This window comes from Carcharhinus amblyrhynchos, chromosome 18, assembly GCF_965287045.1.
Source record: "Carcharhinus amblyrhynchos chromosome 18, sCarAmb.v2.hapA, whole genome shotgun sequence".
Lineage (NCBI taxonomy): Eukaryota > Metazoa > Chordata > Chondrichthyes > Carcharhiniformes > Carcharhinidae > Carcharhinus > Carcharhinus amblyrhynchos.
The window spans coordinates 47,211,106-47,231,412 of NC_137341.1; the positions used below are offsets into that span (position 1 = coordinate 47,211,106).

The following is a 20,307-nucleotide window of genomic DNA, read 5'->3' on the forward strand; positions in this document are numbered from 1 at the left end:
CACAGTGACCCAAGCCGGGAATCGAACCCAGGTGCCTGGAGCTGTGAAGCAGCAGTGCTAACCACTGTGCTAGTATGCCACTAATTATTGGTCATGTAAAAATCAGTTCAAAAAATGAACTGCATTACAGTGAAGAGAAACGCTGCCACTATCTAAACTCAAATAAACTTCCTGAATCAAGGGTGTAAAAAAGGGGCAAATAAAAAAAGTAATTATTGGTCTGTCTAGTCCTTGTTTGCATACTCTCGTACTGTCATTGTTGCCACTGGGTGACACAGTGGTAAAGTGGTTAGCTCTGTCACCTCGCATCGCCAGGGACCTGGGTTCAATTCCCGACTGTGTGTGTGCTGTTTGCACATTCTCCCCATGTCTGCATGGGTTTCCTCCGTGTTCTCTGGCTTTCTCCCACAATCCAAAAGGCATGCAGGTTAGGTGCATTGGCAGTGCTAAATTCTCCCTCAGCGTACCTGAATAGGTGCCGGAGTGTGGCGACCAGGGAATTCTCACAGCAACTTCACTGCAGTGTTAATGTAAGCCTACTTGTGATGCTAATAAGCTTTTACTTTAATTCTCCTGCAAACAATTTTGAAAAGCTCAAGAAGAAACAGCCAGAAGCTAAATAAAATTATTCTATCAATGCACATGATTTATCAATACACAGACTGAGAAATTAGTCGAGACATAATTTAGTGCATAAATTTAATCATGTTATGAAATTGGTAATTTTTAAAATTTTGTTTAGACCGTTATTTTGGACGTTAGAAACTTCAACTACTGAGGACAAATGTTCGGAAAGAACTGTAGTGGCCTGTGGGAATCCATTTGCAGATTGCGCTCTCACAGTAACATAGCAGCCATAATGTGTAACACAAGCAGTGACAGGAAGTATAACAGTTATAACACTGAAATCATCTATCACCGCATTAGAGGTGTAACAGGTATGGCAAGTAATTAAATCGGTTTGCCTGTTGCATGCCCTGACATATCATATTTAATCCATGATAGATCAAAATAACTGCAAAACCATGCATCATTCACTGGAAAGTTTTTAACAAAAAAAGGTAACTTTTAATTGAGTAAATTATATTTTAACAATAGGTAGCAGGATCAAATAGTGATTCTTTAAAAAGAACCTGGTTAAATTAATCTACTGTTCAAGCCACAAGAAACACATGGCTGAAATAATGAATAATGCAAATCCTTGCTGTGCTGCACACTAAGCTCAGTAACATTCAACAATTTGCATTTAAAGCCATGTTATTAGAGTGGATGTAAGACACACGTTAGTTCAGTGCTTAGTGCTATAGGTACATTGGTGCAAAAGTACAAATATTAATGTCTTTTTTCCCATCAGATGCGTTTTCCACATAGAATTCTTGCATTATATTGCTTCAATGACTATCCAATTCACATGGCAATCAAAGCCCTTTGGTTCTTTTCCTCCAATGTGCAATTTAAAGTGACTCTTCTAAGGCAGAACATCTTCAGTTCCAGTTCTTCAAGGCTGTTGTATGGGACAAAGAAGGAACAAAGATTGGGAAGTTGCATTGGATTCATTTACAGGTTTCTGCTACATCACTTTCAATCCTGAATAGTTTTACCAACCCTTAAGACAGCTCTTATTCCCTTTTATTCATAGCCAAACATCAAAAACATAAATTTATTTCAATGTCAATTTTAGCAGTGGTACAGCAGTCAGCACTGCTGCCTCACAGTGTCAGGGACCCGGGTTCCATTCCCCGTTGGATCACTGCCTGTGCGAAGGCTGCACGTTCACCCCTTGCCTGCGCGGGTTTCCTCCGAGTGCTCCGGTTTCATCCCACAAGCCGAAAGACGTGCTGGTTGGGTGCATCGATCGTGCTAAATTCTCCCTTAGTGTACCAGAACAGGAGCCGGAGTGTGGTGACTAGGGGATTTTCAGAGTAACTTCATTGCAGTGTTAAGGTAAGACTACTGTGACACTAATAAATAAACTTTAAACTTTATTTGAGGTATGTGTTTTTGTAATCTTTGCAATTAGATATTTAAGGTGTGTACCTCCATTGACTGTCATAATAACATGTTTGTAACTGCATCAGAGACAGATTGTTCAATTACCCCAGATGATCAACTGCATACTCCAAGTGTCTCTTCAGTGAAAACAAGGATTGAAACATTCGTGAAGTCATAAGGTCTCAAAATATTAACTCTTTCCGCAGATGCTGTCAGATCTGCTGAGTTTATCCAACAAATTCTGTTTCTATTTCTATTTCAGATTTCCAGCATCTACAGTCCTTAGCCTTTATTGTATCAAAATACAGTACAAGTTTTATATTTACCCAGGGGGATTTTTGAAACAGAACTTTGGAGAGACTAGACACTGCAGCTGGAATTTTACTGCCGTCTGTCCCGCAGTTGGGACGGGTGGGGCTCACAGAACAGCATTCCCTGCTGTCCTCAGGCGGGATCATACGAGCCTTGGGAGGGTGAGGCAGTAAAACTCCGCCAAGCTTTTCACCACCAGATCATACTTTTTTTTTGCTTTGCACTGTTTAAAGTTTTTATTTTTGTAGTGTTGTTTGCGTTCAATTTCCCATCATAGCCCCGAGAGGCACTAAGCTGGGTCACATTGTTTCCCCAAAAGAGTAAAAGCAACTGATGGGAAAAGATCAACCCAGGTTTCTAGCACATTTTATGGTGGGTGGTTTCACTGTGGCAATGGTGGCCTCTTTTCAGTTCAAACCTCAAATAAACAAACTCAAATTAAAACAGGACAAAGTAAAAGGGACAGCTCCCCAAAAGGAAGGGGAACAGCCTGAACAAAATCAAAGTACAAAGGAAACTTGAAAATACCAAATTAAAATGAGTGGCAATGGTGGCAGCAGGAAGCATGTTGTCTTACAGCCAGATGCACTAATCTTGACGTACAAAATACTTACACACAGGGTTCTTTTATTTTTAAAATTGCTAGTGCAAACCTGTTCAAAGACTGATTGTGTAACTGTTTTTCATTAGTGCTCATGGACAACTTCTGTCTTGCAACTTCCATGCAACAGCAAGCAATGTAACAGAATGAGATGACAAGGCTGCTGGTAAATTCTCCACAGCTATCTTTAACTGCTGAGTGGAAAACATTGGTTAGACTGGAAAGTCCTGCTCCACTGCTGTTTTTTTTAGAGATTCTCAGACGTTTACAGCACAGGAGGCTATTACACCTATCAAGTTCATGCCAAAGATCTGAATAGACCATTCTCATTTTGCAATACTTGACCCATAACCCTGGATACAACAGCGCATAAGAATAAATGTTACGAGTTTCTGACTCAATCACCCTTTTCAGGAAGTGAGTTCCAGACTCCCACCATCCTGAGGGAAAAGATTTCTCCTCTTAGCCACCTTGGAATCTAGACCACTGGTTATTGACCTCTCTACTAATGGAAGAAATGCCTCCATATCCACCCTATCTATGCCCTTCATAAACCTATATTAGCAATACTGCAGCAAGTAACTCATCCCCTGACTCCCCACAGCCTGTCCCCCACCTACAAGGCACAAGTCAGAGTGTAATGAAATACTCTCCACTTGCCTGGAAGGGTGCGGCTTCAACAACACTCAAGAAGCTTGGCACCATCCCTGACAAAGCAGCCTGCTTGATTAGCACATCCAGAAACATCCACTCCCTCCCAACACTGATTCTCAGTAGCAGCAGTGAGTACTATCTACAACATACACTGCAACAATTCACCAAAGATCTTTAGAGAATAGCTTTCAAACACATGACCATTTCCATCTAAAAGGATAAAAGGTAGCAGATACATGGGATCACAACCACCTGCAAGTCATTCACTATTCTGACTTGTAAATATAAATCACTGTTCCTTTACCGTCTCTGGGTCAAAATCCTGAAATTCCCTCCCTAACAGCATTGTGGGTTAACCCACAGCACATGGACTGCAGTGATTCAAGAAGGCAGCTCACCACCAGTTTCTTAAGGGCAACTGGGGATGGGCAATAAAGTCTGGCCAGCCAGTGACACTCATACTCCATGAATTAATATAAAAAAAATTCTATCAAGTCCCCTGTCATCTGCTGCTGCTCCAAGGAAAGCAGCCCAGCTGATCCAACCTCTCCTCGTAGCTCAGACCTTCAACTCAAGCAACATCCTGGTAAATCTCTTCTGCACTCTCACAATTGCAATCACATTGTTCCCATAATATGGTGCACCTCATTAGGTTGTAATAATTATACAGAATAAAAAGTGTACTGTTGGCTCATACAGACTATTGCCTGCCCACCAGTTCCTCATATTTCCCAAATGTTTTAGAAATCACCATTTCAGGCAAAGGGCAACCATACTGTACAAGAAAACCACTTCAGGCTTGGCTGTTGGTGTGTGCACGTTGTAATTGGATTTCATACTGGATAGGGCAGGGACGAGGAACTAAAGTGATCTAAAGCAAAATGACAACCATACAATTGTTGAACAATATGACAACATTAAGATGAATTAACTCACTTGCTACCATCATGGTACAAGGTTTAAGAGAAAACAAGCTATGACTTGTTGGAATACAAATGCACAATGCCAGAGTGAAAGGTCTTGATCCACCACTCTGCTGGCCGGCATGGTGACACAGTGGTTAGCACTGCTGCTTCACAGCGCCCAGGGACCCAGCTTTGATTCCTGGCTTGGATCACTATCTATGTGAGTCTGTATATTCTCTGTGTCTGTGTAGGTTTCCTCCAGGTGCTCCGATTTCCTTCCACAGTCCAAAGATGTGCTTGTAAGGTTGATTGGCCGTGCTAATTTGACCTCAGTGTCAGGGGAATTAGCTAGGATAAATGCAGTTGTAAGAATAGGGCCGAAGTGGGATTGCTGTCAGTGCAGACTTGATGGGCAGAATGGCCTCCTTCTGCACTGTAGGAATTCTACGGATTCTACTGGAACAAACACAGATTAAAAATGATCAGGAAAGAATAGGAAAATCCAGGCAAATGGAAAGTTATATAAGAATTGGTTGATTTCCCATAATGCTGATCTATCTACAATTGAACACAATGGGTAATTGTTATTTACATCCAGGCCATAATGACTTTGCTCTCCAACCAGCATTAGGGACTCAAGACAGCAGCTCAAGGTGATCCACCAATCCTGTGAGTTTCTGCTGATCATTTGATGGTCCAGTCGAGACTGGATTTTCAGGAAGCTAGGTCAGTCCTAGGGAGAGAAACTCGTGTCCTCTCTACATCTGGAACAAGAAGCACGAGATTGTCAAAATAAAAATTCCAGTTTAATATAAAGATTGCATGCTGTAGTGATAGCTTCCATTTCTACAGGCCACGTATCATCAGTTTACAAAAATGATTTAAACAGCCAACTAAGAACCTTCCGAATGCAAGCACAGCAAATGCTGGATCCTCAAGTAAAACACCAGGCTTTCTTCTTGGAGGGACTTGAAGTAGGCCATCAGTTCAGGAAACAGTATCGGTGCACATTGTCCTTCAACTGGAACCATCAATGGACAATAACAATAATTTTCTTCAGCTGCTGACTGACATCATTCACTGCATACCCAACTGCCACCTGTGGAAAATTAGCAAAAAGATTGCCTTTCTCATCTCATCCGCTCACAATAAACTGAGCCCCTTTGTAGTGCTGAACAGTCATGCACTTGGCAAGTAATATCATAAAAGGCCTAAAGACAGTTGGCCTTTTAATACTAAAGTGACCTTGTGACCAATTGTCCAAGATGGTGCCAGAGCGAGGCGACTCCTTGCAAACTGTGCCCAACATTCTCTCTAATTCTATCTTTTACTTTCGTTCTCCATGACTGTCACACTACTTTCTGTATTCCTTCCTTTCCTTCTCTATGTATGGTACGCTTTGTATAGCGCGCAAGAAACAATACTTTTCACCATATGCTAATAAACATGACAATAATCAAATCGAAAGAGGTTGAATGATTTAACCAACCTTCAGGTGTCCTAGAATGTCAGTAACCTGTGGGTTAGCAGATCACTGTTTTAGCTCTTCACTGCTGTCAGCTATGGAATAAAGTTCTGAAGGTTCTGCACCTTTCCAGAACTTTTCACTTCTTAAATCATTCTATTTTCTCAGCTAAATTTTTGAATTAACTTCATTCTAAACGGGGAAATTTGGAAGAATTAAGGATTTAACAAGCCACTTTCAAGTATCATTACCACCATGACCAGCCCAATTAACTCTTCGGGGGAGTATTCCTTCAGTCGATACGGAAAGGTTTTGTCTTAGATCTGGCGTATACAGATAAGCAGTTAAGAAAAAATAATTTTGTGCAGGAGAAATGAGGTTCTGCAAAGCTTTCATTGACAGCGTAACTTTATCCCATTTAAGTATAGACTGCATAGCCATGACAAGACAAGATTTCAGGCAGCCTGCTGCATCAACTACTGCACTGCAAACTTCATTTCAGAAAAAATAAATTAATGCAGCATCTTGTTACATTTGATAAATACGCAGCTCAGAAAGTTGTTCTTTGCTGGACCAAGCTAGAAGAAGCATACGGACTCAAAATGTTAACTGTGTTTCTGTCTCCACAGATGCTGCCAAGTCTGCTGAGTTTATCCAGCACTTTGTCTTTATCTCAGATTTCCAGCACCCACAGTACTCTGCTTCTGGCAAGCTTACTATTCTGTTCAAGTATTCAAAAAAAATGATGGGAAGGGCAGGAATTTGTGGCAAACCCAAGGGATGAAACAACTTACTGCATTCAATATCCATTTCCAGTAAAACACTGGCAGCTTTCCTGTTTGTAATGTAATTTGTACATTTTCATAAAAACATGCGAGAATAAGCAAGTGTGAAACGTGTAGAATCACAGGATCCCTGCAGTGAAGAAGGCAGCCATTCGTCCTATCAAGTCTGCACTGACTCTCCGACAGAGCATCTTACCCAGGTCCCTATCCCCGTAACCCCACATTTTTATCCCACGAATTCCCCTAACCTATACATCTTGGCACACTAAGCAGCAATTTAGCAGGGCCAATCAACCTAACCCGCACATCTCTGGACTGCGGGAGGAAACCGGAGCACCCAGAAGAAACCCACGCAGACACTGGGAGAATGTGCAAACTCCACACAGTCACCCAAGGCACAATTGAACCCGGGTTACTGGTGTTACAAAATTTTATAGCAGTCAATAGTCATTTATGAACAGTATTAAGAAGTTTAATTTTCTGACTGTGACTCATTGTGACAAACAACTGAGGAAGGACCAGACTGCTGCCATCTTTAAGAATCAGAGTGGTATGCATCGCTGACAGTGAAATTGCTTATTTGTCACTCTTTCATCCATGTAAATAATTTTAACAACCAATTTAATGTGCAGTACGCCCACCTGCTACCTTTACAAGTGCAGCAATTCAAAATGTGTACAGCCTGGATATATGGAGCTGCTTTGTTCCACCCAGCTGCAGGCTGATTTCATTCCCTTAAACAAAAAACACATTCACCATCCAATTTGTTGTTACCAATTTGAAAAAAAAGACCTAGATCAGGTGCAAAAACAACCATTCATACATATCTGCTTTAGTCACCTCGATCAGGCTGAAAACACATTCTAATTTTATCTGGCTCCTTCCAAGATCATCACTTTGCTCCTTTTGTGGATAACTTCCACGAAGAATAATGCACTGTGCAAGTGATTTACCACTAACTTTACAAAGAGGTGATGAATTATTGTTCCAGCAAGCTTGAGCCAAAACTTGTCAGAATAGTATACGGCGCAGAGCCGAGGTAAACATGAATAGATACTTCCATGACTTCCTTCACAAAGTTACACAAAGAAAGTGCTGAATGGAAATGTATAAAGTGACAATGTGTACAAGCAACATTCATCTGTGAGGCGCAGTGTTGAAACCTCTCTCTGGAGGAAACGGGAGATACCTGGAGCCAACACCTACTGTTTAATTAATCCTGGAGCAGACAGTTCGGTAATCACCAGTGCTGCAAAGCAGATGGATGCCCAGGAATAGACACTCCATAAGGTCTTCAAAACTTGGCACCTTCAGAGGGGGGGCACAAAAGGGTGTGAGCAGCAAACTATCCTCTCCTCCAGCAGGTGCCTGGCAAAACAAGGTCTGTCATTCTGATCTGCGGTCCAGTCATTGCCCATCATGGGTTTATGGTTCAAGAACAGAAAACGCTGGAAAACCTCAACTGGACTGACAGTGTCTGCAGAAAGAGAATAAAGCCAACGTTTTGAGTCTGGATGACCCTTGGTCGCAGCTAAAGAGTTTGGTTTTGGATTGGGAGGAAGGCAAATAAAGGGGGCGGGATGGGGAGAGAGGTAAAGGGGGAGAAACAGAGGGAGGTAAAGGGAACAGATGGGGTATGAGGGAGGTAAAGGAGGAGTGGTATGAGACAAGTAAAAGGATAGATGGTGTGAAGGAGGTAAAGGGAGAGGGATGGAGTTGCGAGAGAGGTAAAGGGGGAGGGATGGGCTGTAAGGAAGGTAAAGGGATGGGTTGTGAGGGGAGAAGGATGAGGGATGACGGAGATATTGATTTCACGAGGCCTGGTGTTTGTTTTCTGTTTATTGTTCTTCAGTCAAAGTAGCCGTCGAAGGCATCCAGCTCGGCGTCGTTGTCGAAGGTAACCGAGGCCGGATCAGAGAGGACCCCGAGGTCGACGAGAGCCTGGTCGAAGTCGTCCGGCAGGAAGACGATTCCCACATTGAGCAGGATGTACTCCATCAGGAAGGCATAGTAGAGGATCAGCACGTTCACAAAGAACAATCCCACGTAAAACATATAGGGCAATTCATCGAAGAGCGACTCCACCGAATCGAGCTCAGCATAAATGGTCATAGGCTTCACGGTGGCAGCGGGTGGCAGGTGAGAACCGCGGCCCGGGGGAACTTGCCTGGCGCGTCCGGCAGCCGCGCTGACATTTGCCTCTGCGTTCTGGGGATCTCTGTCTCTCGAGCTGGGCAAGGGGCTTGAAAAGGCCCGGGCTCACCGGCCGTTCGCACGCTCACCTCCGCTAAGTTAATCGAGGCGCTAGGCCCTGCATCACTCGGCCCCTGCCCCCCCTCAGACTCCCGCCTCCCTTCAGCTTCTCATCAACTTTCCTCCACCTCCCGTCCCGGCACTCAGCTCCCAGACAGCACAGCACCGCACCGGCAGCCCCACCCCTTCCGCCCCAAAGCGGCCTGCTGATTGGCTAGACATGCCGTCAATCAGATGACGCCACAGCTACTCCCCCGCCCCTCAACCTGACGCAAACAGACCCCGCCTCTTCTGGGTATTCGCCGGCTGCGCATTGGCTAATACTATTGCCAATCAGGTGACGCAACAGAAATTATCCCGCCCCCCTGGTTCCGCATGTATAGGCCTGTCTCTGCGCGCATCCTGATTGGTTAATGCTGCCGTCAATCAACTGACAATTCAGCTCCACAATCACTGCCTCTGCCATGCGCATTGCTGATTGACAAACGACTTAGCCAATCAGGTGACGGCTCAGCTATTTGTCCCGCCTCGCGTCCCAGACATACACAAACCTAGCCGCCTCTGAACACTCACCGCCCGTTCATTGGATAATCCTGTTGTCAATGCGGGATTGACACAACTGCCGTCCCGCCCCACCTCGCGTCCCAGATCTACGGCCCCCGCCTCCACCGCTCACCTTGTCGGCGACTGATTGGCTAAGTCTGCCGTCAATCAATTGACGAAACAGACAGCTGCCCGCATACGTAACCGACCCACTTCCTCCCTGCTGGCTGATGATTGGCCAAATTCGCCGTCACTCAAAAGACGACACAGCCCTGTTCCCGCCCACTTTGTACACGCCCCCTTTCAGCAAGCGGGGGTGGGGTAACTAGACGCACATACCCCACACACTCACTCACGCACGCACACACACACAGCTGGCCTCGCGCGGATCGTCCCGTGCGCTGTGCGCCATCGTCACCACAGCCCTGCACCTCATAACATGTGTTTTAAAAATATCCCCTTTTAACGTTTGCGTTATCGATAATGCTTTTCACCGGAATCGTCGAGCGACAGTGAAATTAAAAAAACACGAAATCCGCGCGGGGGGGGGGGGAGGTGGAGGTGGTAAGAGAAATTAACTCGATCGCAAAGACCTGTGGGAGTTGTAGTCTGCTGGGGGAGGGGCTTCCGTCGCCCCGCGTTCACCTGACCCGGAAAAGGAACTACAACTCCCAGGATTCCCCCCCTCCCCGCCAGCCCAGCTCAGCGTCTGCCGCCTCTTCCGCCAGTAATGTTGCTGCTGGGTTTGAATGTCACCGGCAGCTTTTAACGTCTCGGCCGCCGATAGTATGCGCGAAGGAAGGGTCCAGGAGTGATGTTTGGCCGTTCGAGAAGCTGGGTCGGCGGGAGCTCTGGCAAGTCGCCTCGGAACATTCATTCGTTGGAGCATCTGAAGTGAGTGGACCTGGGGGAGGGAGGAGGTGGCCAGAGAAACAACCCCTGAGTAGTATATCCGGGCTGGACTGGGCCTTCAGCTCCAGGCTTTCCACCACCCACACTAATATTTCACCCTTCTTAAACCCCATATTTTATGTAAAAAACACTTTTTCCCGTCCCTTGCAAAACCAGCCACAAGTACACCACAGGGCAGGCAACATGTCTTCTTTAAATTGCATCAAAGTTTTTTTTGGAAATGTGATTAACTGACCTGAATGAGGAAGGATTTAAAAAGAAAGTGTTTTATTTTGAACTTTTCTGGTACTTGATGGAAGCTGCTATGATTTTTAAACGCCTGCCATGAAGGGAAGTAGGAGTGAGTGAACTGACCAAATCTTTGAGGAGTTGTTGACTTTCATTGCAGTGCAGCACTTTCATTTTCATTGAAAGCAGATGTTTGACAAAGATTATTTTAGGCTTTTTTTCACACTTGAGAGAAGTAGTTCAGGTCTCATCGATATAGTGGAAGTGATACTTCAGCTGCAGAGTTCTTTAAAAAATCTAATTCCTCCTGTGTTAATTGTGCTAAAACAATACACCCCACGTTCAATCAGCAGAAAATGATGATAAGTTAAATTGAAACTAACCCTACACTCCATCGCTATGAAATTTTATGTATTATTGAGTCTCCCTGTCTCTAACATGAATAATAGATATCAAGCTATTGTGCATAAGGTAGCGTATAACTACAGTTACTTGTATTTATTGTCCAGGAGTTGGATATTTCTCTGATAGAGCATAACCTAAACACATCAGTGGTTTACCCATGAGCAACAATGGTTTAAAAAAATCTTGCCTTACTGATGCTGAAAGGTACAAGGCCCAAGATATGTTTGGTCTATATTTTACCTACTACTTTAGAAAACTTGGTTAGGGTGTAAGTAATTTTGTTGACAGCAATAGCTTTCCTTCTTACTTCTACAAGTTTGACAGAAGGATTTATCTTTGCAACACACCCTTTGCTCACGTGTGTTCTGCTCTTCCTAATATCATCTGTAAACATGGGTATCAGGTTCTACATATAGGCTGATGATACAGAGCTTGACCACTCTTGTACTGTAGTGGTAGACCTGTCTGACATGGAGATGAGTTGCAAATTCCTCCAGTTAAACTCTGGAGTAGCCATTGTCTGGCTTGTACCAAAACTTTGTACCCTGGTCAACAATTCTATAACTCTCCTTGGCCATTCAATCACAAATTGACCCTATTAATAATGTTCATCACAAAGACTGCCGACTCTTATCTCCTTGACATTGCCTGCTTCGATGCTCTATCTCAGCCCATCTGTGGCTCAAGTCTTAATCCATTGTCATTCCCAGACCTCTATTGACTAGTGTCTCATCACCTAAAACCTTACTGCTATATCCTATCCTGTGTCAACCACATGCTGGATCAGTCTATCCTTGCAAATCTACAACGGCTTTCAATTTAATCATGTTACCCCTCCACATCTCTAACCTCTTCCAGGCTTACAATGTTCTGTGAATTCTGTATTCCTACATCTTTGGCATCCCCTCCTTTTCCCTCTGCATCTTCAATCACCAATGACCATGTGCTAGAATTCCGTTCTTCAATTCTCTTTCTCCTGTAAGGAACTGGTTAAAACACTATTACTGACCAGGCTTTTTGTCACACCACTTCTTCAGATTGTGCCTGTTCTTTTCAATCCATGTTAGAGAAGCTATTTTGGTGCAATTTTCTGATGTTGACAACATCACCCTCCATTGTCTCTTCATGATTTGACTCCATGGTACTGCTTCATATAGTTCGATGCCTACCTGTCTCTTGATCAGCATCCAGATTGCTCTTAGCTGTACTTTCCTATTACTGGTTTTGACTCTAGGACTGCAAATTTACTGTTTGATAGTGATCAAAGATTTTCTTTAAATAAGACTAAAGCACTGCTGAGAAACATAAACAACGTAGGAGGATGCCATTTGGCTCATTTTCCTGTACCAACTAAAATAGAGCTGTTCTGCTTAATTCTGGTGTCTTGGTCTTGGTTTGTAGTCTGTACCGTTACAGCAGCACTGTGCATTTTCAGGTGCCTTTTACATTTGGTGAGGGTTCTTACCTCTGCCACCATTTCAGGCGATGTGTTCCAGATTTCCATCCCACACCCACAAGCAGTGTATTCCAGACCTTAATCACTCAGTACATGGAAAGGATGTTTTTCTCAAGTCGCTTTTGATTCTTTTGCCAGTCACTTCACATGAGTCCTCTGGTTCTCAAGCCATTCACAAGCTTCCCCCTGCCTACTCTGTCCTGAATACCATTATCAAATATCCTCTCTGTTTTCTCTTCAAGGAAAGCATTTTCAACTTGTCCAATTTATCTTCCTAACCGAAGTTCTTCATCATTGGAATAGTGATTGTGACTCATTTCTGGGCTTTCTTCAATACCTTTGCATCCTTTCAAAAGTGCAGCACCCAGAACTGAATCAGTAATTTAGCTGAGGCTGAACGTAACCTCCTTGTTAATAAATTCATTGATTGTTTCATGGGGATGTAGGCATTGCTAGCAGGACCAGCATTTGTTGTCCATCCCTAACTGTTATCTTTAGATTGCAGTGGCTTGCTAGGCCATTTCGGAGGGCAGTTAAAAGGCAACTGCATTTCTGTGGGTCTGGAGTCACATATAGCTTAAGAAAAATAGATTATATAGTCATTATCACATTGATATTTGCAAGAGCCTGCCAGTTGGCTAAAACGTTTTCTACATTCCAGCCATGACTGCACTTTTGAGAGGACCCGTGATACTACTTCATAATTGTAAGATGTACCTACCCACGTGAGGGCCAGTTATCTCAGTTGGCTGGTCTGTGCTTTAGAATAACACCCAACAGTGTGGATTTGATTCCCGTTCCAACTGAGGTAGTCTTGGGACCTACTGCTGAGAGCGGAAGACAATGGAAACTGTAAAGAAACAGCTCGGGCAGAAGTTTCTGTAGACAGTGAGCTAAGGATTTTCGGGCAGATCATGCGTGAATGGGTGTATCCAATGTTGTTTTGCAAAGGTGTGCAACTTCTCTTTGCAAGGAAAGATCCTTGTCAAATGACAGCTGATTGGACATCAATTGTATCCGATCTGGCTAGAAAATGTCCCCCAAATTACACATTTGTGACTGGTAGATGTACAAGGAGTAGTCCTAAAAATGGCTTTAGGAGAATAGCTGTTACTTTCTTTCACTCATTAATGCAATTTCAGGAACAATTGTTACACAAGTCAATTTGTTTATTTTTTTGCAGTTAGTTATACAAATTGCAATTTAAAAAAAACGTTGCCTGGTAGTACATAATTGACAGCCCAGCAAATAGTTTGCCAATTCTTTATTTCTTTAAATTCTGCGCTAGCACAAGGCCACTGTTTTGTGGTGAGTTTTTTATTCTGTTGGCAATGCCATTTAAAAACAAAATCGTGAAATTAGTTCTGACTCATGATGAAACATAATTTTTGTTTGCAAAACAAAAACATACATTTATTTATTTAAGAAAACAAATTCTACTCTTTGCATGTAGAGCAGTAGCATTAATTGGTAATGCAGCTGTTTTCACAATAGAAATATTTTGCAATCTGTGATTAGTAAGCAATTGCACAACTGTATTTGAAGGAGTGAAACTTATTCCTTCCTGGGTGGAGTGCACGTCAATGAAAGTAGTTTTCCATTCCAGCCTGCAGCAGGTGTGTGTTATAAATGAGTTGCACTTTGGGTATCATGCTGACTTTAGTTTTGTACCAAACACGATTTTTCCCATCCCTTCCCTTTCGTTGAAGGTTCTTTTGGTCCCGGTACACCTCCAAAGTAACTTTTCATGCGTGGCATTGGATAATGAGTCTGGGACATAAATCTAGTTATTTTCTTTCATTAGTTTGCTTTCACTCCTTGTCACCTGAAGTGGAAACTCCCTTTTGTTGCTGCAGATAGGCCCACTGGGTGTGTTCATCATGCAGCCAGGCATCCAGATATGCCATAACACTAATCATCCTTTCTTCCAAAATGTGCAAAGTTCATATGCTGTTTTCTTTTCCTTTGTAATGTTTTCTCTGGGTGTGATCCAAATTATGAAGTCCAAATTATATTTCTTCTGCTTGAGAAAATAAATGCATTTAACTGTGAACTGCTTGATTCCACCTAGTGGTTCTGGAGAACATCTGCGGGTGAAAACATAGCAACTTGTGCTGACATATTCTGTGGAAATTCCTGTGACCCGGAATTGGATCTTTCTTCCCTTTTCCACGCATTTAGGATTTACGTGGATAAACAACCATGTTCCTGTGGGAAAAAATATTTATAATATTTTGAAACTGTACAAGGTGTAGAAACCTTTTCAAGATACAATTAACCTGGAATATATTACAGTGTACACCTCAAAATACAGGCCCAGATTTTGCAGTAAAACTGTCAACATTCTGTTGTCAGCAAGTTATTGTGTGCTCCTTCAGGGGTATACTTTTGGTGTACCCCAGAATTCCATCTGTAAGTAGTCAGTGAATTGATAAGAAATTCAGTTTTTACATTGTTACACTCGCTGTGTTTAAAACAAAATTGAAAAAGTTACAATTGGTGTAACTGGGTTTTTAATGATGTGCTAATTTCACAATTGCTGTTAAACAGTCAACGGTCCTGAACAGGTAGTGTTATTTGTGGATTGCCAGATTATTCCATTATGATGAATTCCAAATATTTTTTAAAAAGTTCTATCGTTTGTGTGCAACATTTTGTTTTTAATCTTAACCATAATTATGGAATACCTACACTGCAGAAGGAGGCCATTTGGCCCATCGAGTCTGCACCGACCACAATCTCACCCAGGCCCTATTCCCACAACCCCACATATTTAGCCTGCTGACTCTCCCGACACTCCCCAATCAACCTAACCCACACATCTTTGGACTGTGGGAGGAAATCGGAGCAGCCGGAGGAAACTTAAGCAGACACGGGGAGAATGTGCAAACTCCACACACACTGACTCAAAGCTGGAATTGAACCTGGGTCTCTGGTGCTGTGAGACAGCAGTGCTAACCACTATGCTGCCCTAATAAATATATTGTATATTTTGCAATCTTAGATTTAAATTAAAAGTTCAGGGATTTGGTGCTCTTAACCTTTCTGGCTTTCAAATTGAGAGTGCTTTAATACGATTAGCTGCATTTCATGTTGCTATTACTACTACTGCATGCCAGGACACCCTCTTGATTTGGCAGTAGATTTTGAACTGCCATTGGGAAAGGGGAAGCCTGTGCAAACAGTGATCGCCTAGAGGAAGTTTTTTTCAAGGTCAGTGGCAAATGCTGTCACTTCGCCACTGAGTGAAATACGGATTGGATAACTAACTGTATGGTCCCCACTTTTGACTCAGCTAGCAAAAGGCGTAATGTAAAGACCAGATAATTTACCAATGTTCCATTGGCAAGAGAAAGTGAGCAAGTCTTCAAACTGCCATATTCAGCAGATCAGTGTTGAGGTGCAATGAAGTGCATTCACTAATAACAGCGTCCAGATTTTTGTGTAAGTCTGTACGTATGGACTCCAGAAGTGGAGTAGCGAGAATGAATGTTATTTGTCACTGCAAAATCTGGGCCTGTATTTTGTAATGTATAGGGTAATGTGTATTCGTTTAATCATAGCATGAAAAGACTGCTACTTTTTCAAAACTTCATTTTATAATAATTATATTCTTTCACAAGGATGCAAGAAATACCAATGAGATCCCCAGTAATCTGGATATGACCAGATATTTTGCAGTTTGGTATATGATTTCTTTTTTTAGTATAAATTCATGTTTAAATGTTTCTTTAGGTACATGTACCATGTCTTAACGAAGAATACAACTGTGACGGATAGTAATCGTAACCTGCTGGTGGAGACCATTCGCTCTATCACAGAGATCCTTATTTGGGGAGATCAAAATGACAGCTCTGTTTTTGAGTAAGTCACACTTGTGCTTTTTCACTTGGGTAAAACAATCCTGAAGCAAGTTCCGTACTAATTCATTTGACTGCAGTGTGAGAATTCATTAGCAACCAATGCTTAAATAGCAAGACATTTTAAAATCTAGTTCAAGTGTGATTTCCTGGCAAGTAACCAGGTGGGTAACTTGTTCCCATGCTTTTGATGTTGTGTGTTTTGTAATTTTCAAAAAATGCCACCCAATTCCTGCTCCCATGCCCACGTCTGACCTTGACTTGCTGCAATATTCCAATGAAGCTCAACGCAAACTGGAGGAACAGCATATCATCTTCCAGTAAGGCACGTTACAGCCTTCCCGTCTCAACATTGAATTCAACAGCTTCAGGTGATTTGCTCTACCCCTTTTCATTCTATTTTATTTATTTAATTTGTTTTTTTACTGTTCTCCACCTTTTATTTATTCCTTGTCTGTCTTCATTTTTCTTCCTCCACCACTCTTTCCCCTTACTTTACGTCCTTTCCCTTACCTTTTCTCTCCCTTTGCTGCTTTTCTAAATCTTACCTCTGTTCCATCCGCCCCCACCCCAAACATCTTCATTTTAACTTCTCTGCCATTTGGCCATTCACACCCTTTATTCTCTCTATTAGCTGGTTTCTGTGGCTATTAGTCATTTTTCACTCCCTTACCCTGCAGTATAAATATCTCCCACTTTCTATGCCTTTTAGATTTGACAAAGGATCATCTGAACTCAAAACGCCAGCTCTTTTCTCTCCTTACAGATGCTGCCAGACCTGCTGAGATTTTCCAGCATTTTCTCTTTTGGAATCAATTACTGATTATCTTTTCTACTCCCTTAATGCCAAGGCTAGAACTCCCCTGCGTGAGACATGTGGGCACAAATCTGTGTCCTTATATGGATTAGCATTTTGTCACAAAACTGTGCTGTGCCACTACCCTTGGGTATACCCTGTAAGCCATGCCCATAAGATGTTGTATTGTTGGTTCATGCTGTTGTCTTTCTGAAGACTGGTGTATTATGGATTTTAACACCAGATATTTGTGCTTTTGTCAATAATTTAGTCTAGTTTTGTTAAACAACATGGTGAAATTTTCTTGGTTCATAGGGGTGTGGGTAACGCTGACTGGGCTAGCATTTATTGCTCATCCATAACTGCCTTTGTACTGAGTGGCTTGCTAGGCTATTTCAGAGGGTATTTAAGAGTCAACCACATTGCTATGGATCTGGAGTCACGTGATGAGCAGACTGTGAGAATGGCACATTTTTTTTCTGTGAAGAACATTAGTGAACCAGATGGATTTTTCTGATTGTTTCATGGTCTTTAGTAGACTTCTAATTCTGGATTTCTTATTGGATTTAAAAATCACCATCTGCGGTGATGGGGTTTTCACCAGGGTTCCCAGAGCTCTGAGTTCCCCTGGTCTCTGAATTACTAGTCCAGTGACAATACCACTACATCTCCCAAAATGCTAAAATGATATGTAGCCTCAATTCTAGGAAGAAAGTACAGTGATTTCAGTGCAATTCCAAAAGCTATGTTTGTGTCTGACTAGCCCAGCTGTATCTAGAACCATAAAGCTCCTGTTATCTGGTGCTGCTGAGTGCATGATCCATCTTGGCCCCTTCTGAGCTTCCCACCATCATAGAAGCCAGTCATTGACCAATTCAATGATGTTAAGAAATAAGTGAGCACACTGGATACAGCAAGGACGTAGCCTCCCTCCACCACCGATACTTAGTAGCAGCACTGTGTACCGTTTACAAAATATGCTGCCACAACTCATTAAGGCTCCTTCAACAGCACACTCCAAATCTTTGTGGTTTTGAAAAAAATCCCAGCTGTAGCGCTGAAGATTTTACTTTCAGAATTTGTTGCACCTCTTGCCAAGTTATTCCAGTACAGTTATAACACTGGCATTACTCAAAGTAGAAGATTGCCTGGGAATATTCTGTACACAAAATACAACTGACCAATCACCATTCCATAAGTCATCAGCAAAGTGTTGGAATGTGCATCAACAGTGCAATCAAGCTGCACTTTCTCACCAATAACCTGCTCACTGTTCAGTTAGAACTGCTCCAGATGTCGTTACAGCCTTGATCCAAACGAGAGCTGAATTCCAGAGATGAGTATGACTGCCATTTATATCAAGGCAGCATTTGGCTGAATGTGCCATCAATGAGACCTTGGCTAAGAGTCCATTAGCGACAGTGTTTAGCATTGCTGCCTCGCAGCACCAGGGACCGGGTTCGATGCCTGGCTCGGGTCACTCTATGTGGAGTCCGCATGTTCTCCCTCTGTGCCTGTGTGGGCTTCCTCCGGGTATTCCGGTTTCCTCCCCGAAAAACGTGCTGATTTGGTGGATTAGCCATGCTAAATTCTCCCTCAGTGTACCCGAATGGGCACTGGAGTGTGGCGACTCAGAGATTTTCACGGTACCTCCATTGCACTGTTAATGTAAGCCTACTCGTGACACTAATAAATAAACTTTAAAACTTTAGTAAAACTAGTCGCTGGGAATCGGATGAAAAACTTGAGTTAAGCTGGCTACAGATGTATCATCTCTGCCCCAGGGCATTACTGCAGGAGTTCTTCAGTTCTAGGTCCAGCCATTTTCAGCTGCTTTGTCAATCGCCTTTGCTTTATCGTGAGGTTAGAAATGAGGAAGTTCGCTGATGATTGTCGAGTGTTCAATTCCTCATTCCCTGAAGCAGTGATGCTTGCATGCAGTTAAGACCTGGCCAATATTCAGGCTTGGGCTGATAAGTAGCAAGTACCTTTCACACCATTCAAGTGTCAAACAACAATCATCACCAACAGGTGATAGAGAATTTGTATTTAAGTGGATACAAAATTGGCTTCTTAACAGAAGCCAGAGGGTGGTTAAAGAGGGTTGTTTTTTTAAACTGGAGACCTGTGACCAGCGGTGTGCCTCAAGGATCAGTGCTGGGCTTACTGTTATTTGTCATTTATATTAGTGATTTGAAAGAGAATGTAGGAGGCATGGTTAGTAAGTTTGCAGATGACACTAAGATTGGTGGATAGTGAAGAAAGTTATATCCAATTGCAACAGGATCTTGATCAATTGGGCCAACGGACTGACGAATGGAAGATGGAGTTTAATTTAGATAAATGCGAGGTGACGAAGGATGAGCGGTGACCTGATAGAGGTTTATAAGATGTTGAGAGGTATAGATAGGGTGGATTCTCAGGCTATTTCCCAGGGCTGAAATGATCGCCACAAGAGGACGCAGGTTTAAGGTGCTGGGGAGTAGGTACAGAGGAAATGTCAGGGGTAAGTTTTTCACTCAGAGGATGGTGGGTGAGTGGAATCAACTGCCGTTGGTGGTGGTGGAGGCAAACTTGTTGGGGTCTTTTAAGAGACTTCTGCACGAGTACATGGGATTTAATGGGATTGAAGGTTATAGATAGGACTGGTAGGTAGGGATATGATCAGCGCAACTTGTGGGCTGAAGGGCCTGTTTGTGCTGTAGTGTTCTATGTTTCTATGTATGATGCATTTTGGTAGAGTGAACCAGGGCAGGACTTACTCAGTTAATGGTAGGATGCTGGGGTGAGTTATAGAACAAAGATCGAGGGGTACATGTTCATAGCTCCTTGAAAGTGGAGTCACAGGTGGGCAGAGTGGTGAAGAAGGCATTTGGCATGCTTGGTTTCATCAGTCAGAACGTTGAATTGGAACGTCTGAAGTCATACAAGACATTGGTAAGGCCACACTTGGAACGCTGTGTGCAATTCTGGTCACCCTATTATAGAAAGGGTATTATTAAACTAGAAAGAGTGCAGTAAAGATTTATTAGGATGCTACCAGGACTTGATGGATTGAGTTATAAGAGGAGGCTGGATAGACTGGGACTTTTTTTGCCTGGAGTATAGGAGGCTGAGGGGAGATTTTGTAGAGGTCTTTA

The 20,307-nt window shown here is 42.8% G+C and overlaps 2 protein-coding genes across 6 annotated transcripts in view; one reads left to right on the forward strand and one right to left on the reverse strand.

The window, feature by feature from the left end:
* Positions 1-679: 679 nt before the first annotated feature.
* dexi (Dexi homolog (mouse)) lies at positions 680-9,100 on the reverse strand. Of its 5 annotated transcripts, none has more exons than XM_080206957.1 (2): positions 7,921-9,100; positions 680-1,504 (listed from the first exon to the last, which is right to left on the reverse strand). In XM_080206957.1, the coding sequence occupies exon 1, from the start codon at positions 8,824-8,826 to the stop codon at positions 8,563-8,565; it is 264 nt and encodes an 87-aa protein (XP_080063083.1). In that variant the 5' UTR covers positions 8,827-9,100; the 3' UTR covers positions 680-1,504; positions 7,921-8,562. The 5 variants fall into 5 exon arrangements, with proteins under 5 accessions (XP_080063083.1, XP_080063080.1, XP_080063082.1 ...); XM_080206954.1 differs by having other exon boundaries at positions 5,366-9,100; XM_080206956.1 differs by having other exon boundaries at positions 681-1,504; positions 7,555-9,100.
* Positions 9,101-10,126: 1,026 nt separating this feature from the next.
* The window catches only part of clec16a (C-type lectin domain containing 16A), a 246,720-nt gene continuing 236,539 nt past the window's right edge, over positions 10,127-20,307 (forward strand). The window contains exons 1-2 of the mRNA XM_080206958.1: positions 10,127-10,404; positions 16,247-16,375. Coding sequence (XP_080063084.1) covers positions 10,325-10,404; positions 16,247-16,375 — 209 coding nt within the window. The 5' untranslated portion in view covers positions 10,127-10,324. The remainder of the gene's footprint in view (positions 10,405-16,246; positions 16,376-20,307) is intronic.

Bases quoted from the DNA above. Each gene is read 5' to 3' on its own strand.
- dexi (XM_080206957.1), bottom strand. From the start codon at position 8,826: ATGACCATTTATGCTGAGCTCGATTCGGTGGAGTCGCTCTTCGATGAA.